This window comes from Cherax quadricarinatus, unplaced genomic scaffold (assembly GCF_038502225.1).
Source record: "Cherax quadricarinatus isolate ZL_2023a unplaced genomic scaffold, ASM3850222v1 Contig504, whole genome shotgun sequence".
Taxonomy (NCBI): domain Eukaryota; kingdom Metazoa; phylum Arthropoda; class Malacostraca; order Decapoda; family Parastacidae; genus Cherax; species Cherax quadricarinatus.
This window is the reverse complement of record NW_027195530.1, coordinates 68,843-81,041: the sequence shown is the minus strand read 5'-3', so window position 1 is coordinate 81,041 and position 12,199 is coordinate 68,843. Positions and strand designations below refer to the sequence as shown.

Here is a 12,199-nt window from a genome sequence, read left to right as displayed (position 1 = left end):
TGCACTCCTGGAGGTGTAGCTCTAGTGTTGCAGTCCTTGAGGTGTGGTTCTAGTGTTGCAGTCCTGGAGGTGTAGTTCTAGTGTTGCAGTCCTGGAGGTGTAGTTCTAGTGTTGCAGTCCTGGAGGTGTAGCTCTAGTGTTGAAGTCCTGGAGGTGTAGTTCTAGTGTTGCAGTCCTGGAGTTGTAGCTCTAGTGTTGCAGTCCTGGAGGTGTAGTTCTAGTGTTGTAGTCCTGGAGGTGTAGCTCTAGTGTTGCAGTCCTGGAGGTGTAGTTCTAGTGTTGCAGTCCTGGAGGTGTAGATCTAGTGTTGCAGTCCTGGAGGTGTAGTTCTAGTGTTGCAGTCATGGAGGTGTAGCTCTAGTGTTGCAGTCCTGGAGGTGTAGTTCTAGTGTTGCAGTCCTGGAGGTGTAGCTCTAGTGTTGCAGTCCTGGAGGTGTAGTTCTAGTGTTGTAGTCCTGGAGGTGTAGCTCTAGTTTTGCAGTCCTGGAGGTGTAGCTCTAGTGTTGCAGTCCTGGAGGTGTAGTTCTAGTGTTGCAGTCCTGGAGGTGTAGATCTAGTGTTGCAGTCCTGGAGGTGTAGCTCTAGTGCTGCAGTCCTGGAAGTGTAGCTCTAGTGTTGCAGTCCTGGAGGTGTAGTTCTAGTGTTGCAGTCCTGAAGGTGTAGCTCTAGTGTTGCAGTCCTGGAGGTGTAGTTCTAGTGTTGTAGTCCTGGAGGTGTAGCTCTAGTGTTGCAGTCCTGGAGGTGTAGCTCTAGTGTTGCAGTCCTGGAGGTGTAGTTCTAGTGTTGCAGTCCTGGAGGTGTAGATCTAGTGTTGCAGTCCTGGAGGTGTAGCTCTAGTGTTGCAGTCCTGGAGGTGTAGCTCTAGTGTTGCAGTCCTGGAGGTGTAGCTCTAGTGTTGCAGTCCTGGAGGTGTAGCTCTAGTGTTGCAGTCCTGGAGGTGTAGCTCTAGTGTTGCAGTCCTGGAGGTGTAGCTCTAGTGTTGCAGTCCTGGAGGTGTAGCTCTAGTGTTGCAGTCCTGGAGGTGTAGCTCTAGTGTTGCAGTCCTGGAGGTGTAGTTCTAGTGTTGCAGTCCTGGAGGTGTAGCTCTAGTGTTGCAGTCCTGGAGGTGTAGCTCTAGTGTTGCAGTCCTGGAGGTGTAGTTCTAGTGTTGCAGTCCTGGAGGTGTAGCTTTAGTGTTGCAGTCCTTGAGGTGTAGCTCTAGTGTTGCAGTCCTGGAGGTGTAGCTCTAGTGTTGCAGTCCTGGAGGTGTAGTTCTAGTGTTGCAGTCCAGGAGGTGTAGCTCTACAGTCGTATTTCCTTAGGTCTGGTGGTATAGTCTGCTTTTTGTAGTACCGCTGATATGTTCCTGTTTGTGCGGTCCTGCTGGAGGAGCCTCTTTATGTCATATTGTTTTAGTAATGTTTGTTAAGTCGTGACGGAACAGTATTGTTTATATAGGCCTGGAGAAATAGGCCTTGTGGTAGAGGCCTGGTTGTGTTGTCCTTCATTTTAAGTCTTTTTTTATGTAGGTCTTTGTAAAAGCCTGGTGCTGTATAAGAACCTAAGAACATAAGAAAGAAGGAACACTGCAGCAGGCCTACTGACCCATGCGGAGCAGGTCCATCCCCCCCCCCCCCGGATTAGCCCAATGACCCACCCAGTCTGGTGACCTCCAGTCAAGGAAGGAGCACGGCACCAGACCCAGCAGCACAAGCTAGTCAGGTCCAACTCACACCCACCCACACCCATTCATGTATTTATCTAACCTATTTTTAAAACTACACAACGTTTTAGCCTCAGTAACTGTACTCGGGAGTTTGTTCCACTCATCTTCAACTCTGTTACCATAAGCCTGGTGTATAAGCCTAGTTGTGTATATCTAGTCGAGTTTTCTTGGTAGTGTAGGCCAGTTCATGAAGCTCATGTGGAGAAGTCTTATGATGCATACTTGTAGTGAAGTCCTGGTACTATAGGCCTGGATTTGCAGACCTGGTATCTTATTCTTGGTGTTAGTTCAGTGTGGTCCTCGTGTAGTCCTGCTCGTGTAGCCCTGGTGGTGTAGTCCTGCTCGAGTAGCCCTGGTGGTGTAGTCCTGCTCGAGTAGCCCTGGTGGTGTAGTCCTGCTCGAGTAGCCCTGGTGGTGTAATCCTGCAGGTGTATGCTTGTAAAGGTAGTCTTGGTGGTGCATTGTTGGTGGTGTAGTCCTGGTGTGGTAATCCTGTTTGTGTAAACCTGGTGATGTAGTTTTCCGTGTAGATCTGTTGTGTTGTCCTGGTGTTGTCTTGTTTGTGTATTCGTTGTGATATAGTCGTTGGTTTCCATGAGTGCTACGATATTTGGGGATGTCTCCATGATTCTTTCATGCCACTCTTCTCATTTATTTGTTACTCCATCTGCGTTGATGTACCAAACTTTCAGCTTCTTGTCTAATATTGTGGTGGGGGGGGGGAAGGGACTGAGGGAAAGGGATACCTGGTTGGTTACAACTAGGTGGAGTTTGTTACAGGGGGGGGGGAGGCTGGGAGTGTGGAGTTTTTGGTTAGTTTGCATGGTTGCAGTAACGTTGTCGAGGTTGAAGGTCTTATCTAGGTAGTTCTCAGGAAGGTTTTGTTACTGTTCCTCCTGGATCTGGGGTTCCCTGCTTATCTCCATCACTGGCTCTCTTTCCTGCTCCATGTGTGTGTGTGTGTGTGTGTGTGTGTGTGTGTGTGTGTGTGTGTGTGTGTGTGTGTGTGTGTGTGTGTGTGTGTGTGTGTGTGTGTACTCACCTGTTTACTCACGTATTTGTGGTTGCAGGGGTCGATACTCAGCTCCTGGCGCAGCCTCTTCATTGACCACTACTGGGTCCTCTCTCTCTCTCTCCCTGCATATGTGTGTGTGTGTGTGTGTGTGTGTGTGTGTACACAATTATACTTAGCTAATTGTGGTTGTAGGGGTCGATTCATGGCTCCTAGCCCTGCCTCTTCACTGATCGCTACTAGGTCCTCTCTCTCCCTGCTCCATGAACTTTATCATACCCCTTCTTAAAGCTATGTGTGGATCCTGTGTCTACTACATCACTCTCCAGTCTGTTCGACTTCTTGACAAAACTATGACTGAAGAAATACCTCCTAACATCCCTGTGACTCATCTTATCTCTGTCTACCTTGTCGATTCCCCTCAGTATTTTATATGTTGTTATCATGTCTGCCCTGTCCCTCCTGTCCTCCAGTGTCGTAAGGTCAATTTCCCTTAATCTCTCCTCGTAGGACATGCGCCTTAGTTCCGGGACTAGTCTCGTTGCAAACCTTGGCACTTTCTCTAATTTCCTGACGTGCTTGCCCAGGTTTGGGTTCCAAACTGGTGCTGCCATACTCTAACATAGGTCTGACGTATACGGTGTGCAAAGTCCTGAACGACTCCTTCTTGAGATGTCGAAATGCTATACTTAGTCGCCCATATGCTGCAGCAGTTATTTGGTTGATATGCACCTCAGGAGATATGTTCGGTATTATACTCACCCCAAGATCCTTTGCTTTTCCCTTGAGTGAGGTTTGTAGTCTTTGGCCACCTAGGCGGTATTCTGTCTGCGGTCTTCTTTGACCTTCCCCGATCTTCACGACTTTGCACTTGGCGGGGTTGAACTCCAGGATTGTGTGTTTGTGTACTCACCTGTGTGTGTGTACTCCCCTATATGTACTTACCTATTTGTGGTTGCCGGAGTCGAGTCATAGTTCCTAGCCCTGCCTCTTCACTGATTGCTACTAGGTCCTCTCTCCCCCAGCTCCCTGAGCTTTATCAAAAATCGTCTTAAAACTATGGTTCGTGCCTCCACTACGTCACTTTCTAGGCTATTTCACTTCCTCTGTGTGTGTGTGTGTGTGTGTGTGTGTGTGTGTGTGTGTGTGTGTGTGTGTGTGTGTACTCACCTATTTGTACTCACCTATTTGTGGTTGCAGGGGTCGAGTCCTAGCTCCTGGCCCCGCCTCTTCACCGGTTGCTACTAGGCCCTCTCTCTCCCCGCTCCATGAGCTTTATCAAACCTCGTCTTAAAACTGTGTATGGTTCCTGCCTCCACTATGTCATTTTCTAGGCTATTCCACTGCCTTACAACTCTATGACTGAAGAAATACTTCCTACTATCTCTCTGACTCATTTGTGTCTTCAACTTCCAATTGTGGCCTCTTGTTTCTGTGTCCCCTCCCTGGAACATCCTGTCTTTGTCCACCTTGTCTATTCCACGCAGTATTTTATATGTCGTTATCATGTCTCCCCTGACCCTCCTGTCCTCCAGTGTCGTCAGGCCGATTTCCCTTAATCTTTCTTCATAGGACATTCCCCTTAGCTCTGGAACTAACCTTGTCGCAAACCTTTGTACTTTCTCTAGTTTCTTGACGTGCTTGATAAAGTGTGGGTTTCAAACATGTGCTGCATACTCCAGTATGGGCCTAACGTACACGGTGTACAGTGTCTTGAACGATTCCTTACTAAGGTATCGGAATGCTGTTCTCAGGTTTGCCAGGCGCCCATATGCTGCAGCAGTTATCTGATTGATGTGTGCTTCCGGAGACATGCTCGGTGTTATACTCACCCCAAGATCTTTTTCCTTGAGTGAGGTTTGCAGTCTTTGGCCACCTAGCCTATACTCTGTCTGTGGTCTTCTGTGCCCTTCCCCTATCTTCATGACTTTGCATTTGGCAGGATTAAATTCGAGAAGCCATTTGCTGGACCAGGTGTCCAGTCTGTCCAGGTCTCTTTGAAGTCCTGCCTGGTCCTCATCAGATTTAATTCTCCTCATTAACTTCACATCATCTGCAAACAGGGACACTTCTGAGTCTAACCCTTCCATCATGTCGTTCACATATACCAAAAATAGCACTGGTCCTAGGACCGACCCCTGTGGGACCCCGCTCGTCACAGGTGCCCACTGTGATACATCATTACGTACCATGACTCGTTGTTGCCTCCCTGTCAGGTATTCTCTGATCCATTGCAGTGCCCTTCCTGTTATATGCGCCTGATGCTCTAGCTTCTGCACTAATCTCTTGTGAGGAACTGTGTCAAAGGCCTTCTTGCAGTCCAAGAAAATGCAATCAACCCACCCCTCTCTCTCTTGTCTTACTTCTGTTATTTTATCATAAAACTCCAGAAGGTTTGTGACACAGGATTTGCCTTCCGTGAATCCGTGCTGGTTGGCATTTATACTCCTGTTCCGTTCCAGGTGCTCCACCACTCTCCTCCTGATAATCTTCTCCATAATTTTGCATACTATACACGTCAATGACACAGGTCTATAGTTTAGTGCCTCTTTTCTGTCTCCTTTTTTAAAAATGGGAACTACATTTGCCGTCTTCCATACCTCAGGTAGTTGCCCAGTTTCCAGGGATGTGTTGAAGATTGTGGTAAGTGGCACGCACAACATATCTGCTCCCTCTCTAAGGACCCACGGGGAGATGTTGTCCGGTCCCATTGCCTTTGAGGTATCGATGTCCCTTAGCAGTTTCTTCACCTCCTCCTCATCTGTATGTATGTCGTCCAACACTTGTTGGTGTATTCCTTGCTGGTGTCCCCATCTGGTCTGTCCCCCCAGAGTCCTTCCTGTCTCTACTGTAAATACTTCCTTAAATCTCGTGTTGAGCTCCTCACATACCTCTTGATCGTTTCTTGTGAGTTCTCCACCTTCTTTCCTCAGCCTTATCACCTGGTCCTTGACTGTTGTCTTCCTCCTAATGTGGCTATACAGCAGTTTCGGGTCAGATTTGACTTTCGATGCTATGTCGTTTTCATACTGTCGCTGGGCCTCCCTCCTTATCTGTGCATACTCGTTTCTGGCTCTTCTACTAATCTCCTTGTTTTCCTGGGTCCTATGTCTCCTGTACCTTTTCCATTCTCTGTTGCACTTAGTTTTTGCCTCCCTACACCTTCGGTAAACCAAGGACTCGTTTTGGTCTTCCTATTATTTCTGTTTCCCTTGGGAACAAAACTTTCCTCTGCCTCCTTGCACTTTGTTGCCACATATTCCATCATCTCGTTTACTGATTTTCCTACCATTTCTCTGTCCCACTGAACCTCCTGCAGGAAGTTTCTCATACCTGTGTAGTGTGTGTGTGTGTGTGTGTGTGTGTGTGTGTGTGTGTGTGTGTGCGTGTGTGTGTATGTGTGTGCGTGTGTGTGAACTCAACTAGTTGTACTCACCTAGTTGAGGTTGCAGGGGTCGAGTCCAAGCTCCTGGCCCCCGCCTCTTCACTGGTCGCTACTAGGTCACTCTCCCTGAACCATGAGCTTTATCGTACCTCTGCTTAAAGCTATGTATGGATCCTGCCTCCACTACATTGCTTCCTAAACTATTCCACTTCCTGACTACTCTGTGGCTGAAGAAATACTTCCTAACATCCCTGTGATTCATCTGTGTCTTCAGCTTCCAACTGTGTCCCCATGTTGCTGTGTCAAGTCTCTGGAACATCCTGTCTTTGTCCACCTTGTCAATTCCTCTCAGTATTTTGTAAGTCATTATCATGTGCCCCCTATCTCTCCTGTCCTCCAGTGTCGTCAGGTTGATTTCCCTTAACCTCTCCTCGTAGGACATACCTCTTAGTTCTGGGACTAGTCTTGTTGCAAACCTTTGCACTTTCTCTAGTTTCTTTACATGCTTGGCTAGGTGTGGGTTCCAAACTGGTGCCGCATACTCCAATATGGGCCTAACGTACACGGTGTACAGGGTCCTGAACGATTCCTTATTAAGATGTCGGAATGCTGTTCTGAGGTTTGCCAGGCGCCCATATGCTGCAGCAGTTATTTGGTTGATGTGCGCTTCAGGAGATGTACCTGGTGTTATACTCACCCCAAGATCTTTTTCCTTGAGTGAGGTTTGTAGTCTCTGGCCCCCTAGACTGTACTCCGTCTGCGGTCTTCTTTGCCCTTCCCCAATCTTCATGACTTTGCACTTGGTGGGATTGAACTCCAGGAGCCAATTGCTGGACCAGGTCTGCAGCCTGTCCAGATCCCTTTGTAGTTCTGCCTGGTCTTCGATCGAATGAACTCTTCTCATCAACTTCACGTCATCTGCAAACAGGGACACCTCGGAGTGTATTCCTTCCGTCATGTCGTTTACAAATACCAGAAGCAGCACTGGTCCTAGGACTGACCCCTGTGGGACCCCGCTGGTCACAGGTGCCCACTCTGACACCTCGCCACGTACCATTACTCACTGCTGTCTTCCTGACAAGTATTCCTTGATCCATTGTAGTGCCTTCCCAGTTATCCCTGCTTGGTACTCCAGTTTTTGCACTAATCTCTTGTGTGGTACTGTGTCAAACGCCTTCTTGCAATCCAAGAAGATGCAATCCACCCACCCCTCTCTCTCTTGTCTTACTGGTGTCACCTTGTCATAGAACTCCAGTAGGTTTGTGACACAGGATTTCCCGTCCCTGAAACCATGTTGGCTGCTGTTGATGAGATCATTCCTTTCTAGGTGTTCCACCACTCTTCTCCTGATAATCTTCTCCATGACTTTGCATACAATACATGTCAGTGACACTGGTCTGTAGTTTAGTGCTTCATGTCTGTCTCCTTTTTTAAAGATTGGGACTACATTTGCTGTCTTCCATGCCTCAGGCAATCTCCCTGTTTCGATAGATGTATTGAATATTGTTGTTAGGGGTACACATATTGCCTCTGCTCCCTCTCTCAGGACCCATGGGGAGATGTTATCTGGCCCCATTGCCTTTGAGGTATCTAACTCACTCAGAAGCCTTTTCACTTCTTCCTCGGTTGTGTGTACTGTGTCCAGCACCTGGTGGTGTGCCCCACCTCTCCGTCTTTCTGGAGCCCCTTCTGTCTCCTCTGTGTGTGTGTGTGTGTGTGTGTGTGTGTGTGTGTGTGTGTGTGTGTGTGTGTGTGTGTGTGTGTGTGTGTGTGTGTGTGTGTGTGTGTGTGTGTGTGTGTGTGTGTGTGTGTGTGTGTGTGTGTGTGTGTGTGTGTGTGTGTGTGTGTGTGTGTGTGTGTGTGTGTGTGTGTGTGTATGTGTACTCACCTAGTTCTCACCTAGTTGAGGTTGCGGGGGTCGAGTCCGAGCTCCTGACCCCGCCTCTTCTGTGTGTGTGTATGTACTCACCTCACCTAATTGTGGTTGCAGAGGTCGAGACTCAGCTCCTGGCCCCGACTCTTCGCTGAGTGCTACTAGGTCCTCTCTTTCCCGCTCCATGAGTTTTATCATACCTTATCTTAAAGCTTTGTATGGTTTCTGCCTCCACTACCTCACTTGCTAGGCTATTCCACTTCCTGGCTACTCTATGACTGAAGATATACTTCCTAACATCCCTTTGATTCATCTGGGTCTTCAACTTCCAAGTGTGGCCTCTTGTTTCTGTGTCCCTCTCTGGAACATCCTGTCTCTGTCCACGTTGTCTATTCCACGCAGTATTTTGTATGTTGTTATCATTTTTCCCCTAACCCTCCTGTTCTCCAGTGTCGTCAGGCCGATTTCCCTTAACCTTCCTTAGTAGATAAGATAAGATAAGATAAGATTTCGTTCGGATTTTTATACCCAGAGGGTTAGCCACCCTGGATAACCCAAGAAAGTCAGTGCGTCATCGAGGACTGTCTAACTTATTTCCTTTGGGGTCCTTAATCTTGTCCCCCAGGATGCGACCCACACCAGTCGACTAACACCCAGGTACCTATTTGCTGCTAGGTGAACAGGACAACAGGTGTAAGGAAACGTGTCGAAATGTTTCCACCCGCCGGGAATCGAACCCGGGCCCTCCGTATGTGAAGCGGGAGCATAGCCACCAGGCCACCGGGCCTGAAACTAACCTTGTCACAAACCTTTGCACTTTCTCTAATTTCTTGACATGCTTGATCAAGTGTGGGTTCCGAGCAGGTGCTGTGTGCGTACATAAATGTGCCTTGAGTGCATAAACCTACATCATAGTGTGTACTCTTATCATTGTGTTTCCTTGCCATCCTTATGATGGTAACAGGCACACTGGTGGTGTTCGTGGGTGGCAAGGACTTCTCCTATGGTAGTCGACACTGGAAGTGGATGGACGGGAGAGATATCGACCTTAGAGACTGGTCCTATGGTGAACCGAACAACTTCGCTAGTAAAGAGCACTGCGCTTCCATGGTGACAGAGAAACAACCGACTCTTAACGATGTTTCTTGTGGGAAATTGCTTCGATTTGTATGTCAGTATTACGGGCGTTAGTGAGGCAGAACATTTAGATGGGCGGGGCATGAAGAGTCATGAATACTGTAGAAAACATACACTGATTTCACGTTTTTTTCTATATTCCTAATGCAAATATTCTTTTTTGGTATACCCTGTACCTTCACTTTCATTACCACACACTCTTCAGTTAGGAAGTTTAACTCGCTGGTATCTGCAGTAACGTCGTCTCTCTCCACATACTATTGTAATACATATTATGTACTGGTGTTAATTTTAGTATATAACTTTTTAACACGTTGTTAACGTTTCAGGAACACACAGTATTATTTTTATAGTTAAATGTTACTACAGATCCAATAAAGAATATTTGAGAAGACGGTTTTTAGTGTCCATAAGCTGCTGTTTCTCCCGTCTAGTTGTGTCAAGTGAACTACGTGATGATTAACTAGAATCCTGACGTAAAAGTAAGAAATACAACATAAAAGTAAGAAATACAACATAAAAGTAAGAAATACAACATAAAAATAAGAAATACAACATAAAAGTAAGAAATACAACATAAAAGTAAGAAATACAACATAAAAGTAAGAAATACAACATAAAAGTAAGAAATACAACATAAAAGTAAGAAATACAAAATAAAAGTAAGAAATACAACATAAAAGTAAGAAATACAACATAAAAGTAAGAAATACAACATAAAAGTAAGAAATACAACATAAAAGTAAGAAATACAACATAAAAGTAAGAAATACAACATAAAAGTAAGAAATACAACATAAAAGTAAGAAATACAACATAAAAGTAAGAAATACAACATAAAAGTAAGAAATACAACATAAAAGTAAGAAATACAACATAAAAGTAAGAAATACAACATAAAAGTAAGAAATGCAACATGAAAGTAAGAAATACAAAATAAAAGTAAGAAATACAACATAAAAGTAAGAAATACAACATAAAAGTAAGAAATGCAACATAAAAGTAAGAAATACAACATAAAAGTAAGAAATACAACATAAAAGTAAGAAATGCAACATAAAAGTAAGAAATACAACATAAAATTAAGAAATACAACATAAAAGTAAGAAATACAACATAAAAGAAATACAACATAAAAGTAACAAATACAACATAAAAGTAAGAAATACAACATAAAAGTAAGAAATACAACATAAAAGTAAGAAATGCATCATAAAAGTAAGAAATACAACATAAAAGTAAGAAATACAACATAAAAGTAAGAAATACAACATAAAAGTAAGAAATACAACATAAAAGTAAGAAATACAACATAAAAGTAAGAAATACAACATAAAAGTAAGAAATACAACATAAAAGTAAGAAATACAACATAAAAGTAAGAAATACAACATAAAAGTAAGAAATACAACATAAAAGTAAGAAATACAAAATAAAAGTAAGAAATACAACATAAAAGTAAGAAATACAACATAAAAGTAAGAAATACAACATAAAAGTAAGAAATACAACATGAAAGTAAGAAATACAACATAAAAGTAAGAAGTACAACATAAAAGTAAGAAGTACAACATAAAAGTAAGAAATACAACATAAAAGTAAGAAATACAACATAAAAGTAAGAAATACAACATAAAAGTAAGAAGTACAACATAAAAGTAAGAAATACAACATAAAAGTAAGAAATACAACATAAAAGTAAGAAAAACAACATAAAAGTAAGAAATACAACATAAAAGTAAGAAATACAGCATAAAAGTAAGAAATACAACATAAAAGTAAGAAATACAACATAAAAGTAAGAAATACAACATAAAAATAAGAAATACAACATAAAAGTAAGAAATACAACATAAAAGTAAGAAATACAACATAAAAGAAAGAAGTACAACATAAAAGTAAGAAATACAGCATAAAAGTAAGAAATACAACATAAAAGTAAAAAATACAACATAAAAGTAAGAAATACAACATAAAAGTAAGAAATACAACATAAAAGTAAGAAATACAACAAAAAATAAGAAATACAACATAAAAGTAAGAAATACAACATAAAAGTAAGAAATACAACATAAAAGTAAGAAATACAACATAAAAGTAAGAAATACAACATAAAAGTAAGAAATACAACATAAAAAGTAAGAAATACAACATAAAAGTAAGAAATACAACATAAAAGTAAGAAATACAACATAAAAGTAAAAAATACAACATAAAAGTAAGAAATACAACATAAAAGTAAGAAATACAACATAAAAGTAAGAAATGCATCATAAAAGTAAGAAATACAACATAAAAGTAAGAAATACAACATAAAAGTAAGAAATACAACATAAAAGTAAGAAATACAACATAAAAGTAAGAAATACAACATAAAAGTAAGAAATACAACATAAAAGTAAGAAATACAACATAAAAGTAAGAAATACAACATAAAAGTAAGAAATACAACATAAAAGTAAGAAATACAACATAAAAGTAAGAAATACAACATAAAAGTAAGAAATACAACATAAAAGTAAGAAATACAACATAAAAGTAAGAAATACAACATAAAAGTAAGAAATACAACAGAAAAGTAAGAAATACAACATAAAAGTAAGAAGTACAACATAAAAGTAAGAAGTACAACATAAAAGTAAGAAATACAACATAAAAGTAAGAAATACAACATAAAAGTAAGAAATACAACATAAAAGTAAGAAGTACAACATAAAAGTAAGAAATACAACATAAAAGTAAGAAATACAACATAAAAGTAAGAAATACAACATAAAAGTAAGAAATACAACATAAAAGTAAGAAATACAGCATAAAAGTAAGAAATACAACATAAAAGTAAGAAATACAACATAAAAGTAAGAAATACAACATAAAAGTAAGAAATACAACATAAAAGTAAGAAATACAACAAAAAATAAGAAATACAACATAAAAGTAAGAAATACAACATAAAAGTAAGAAATACAACATAAAAGTAAGAAATACAACATAAAAGTAAGAAATACAACATAAAAGTAAGAAATACAACATAAAAGTAAGAAATACAACATAAAAGTAAGAAATACAACATAAAAGTAAGAAATA

At 41.7% G+C, this 12,199-nt stretch overlaps 1 protein-coding gene across 1 annotated transcript in view; it reads left to right on the top strand.

Moving 5' to 3' along the window:
* LOC138851396 (uncharacterized) overlaps window positions 1–9,504 on the top strand; it is a 93,868-nt gene extending 84,364 nt beyond the window's left edge. The window contains exon 4 of the mRNA XM_070080476.1: window positions 8,940–9,504. Coding sequence (XP_069936577.1) covers window positions 8,940–9,166 — 227 coding nt within the window. The 3' untranslated portion in view covers window positions 9,167–9,504. The remainder of the gene's footprint in view (window positions 1–8,939) is intronic.
* The last annotated feature ends 2,695 nt before the right edge of the window (window positions 9,505–12,199 follow it).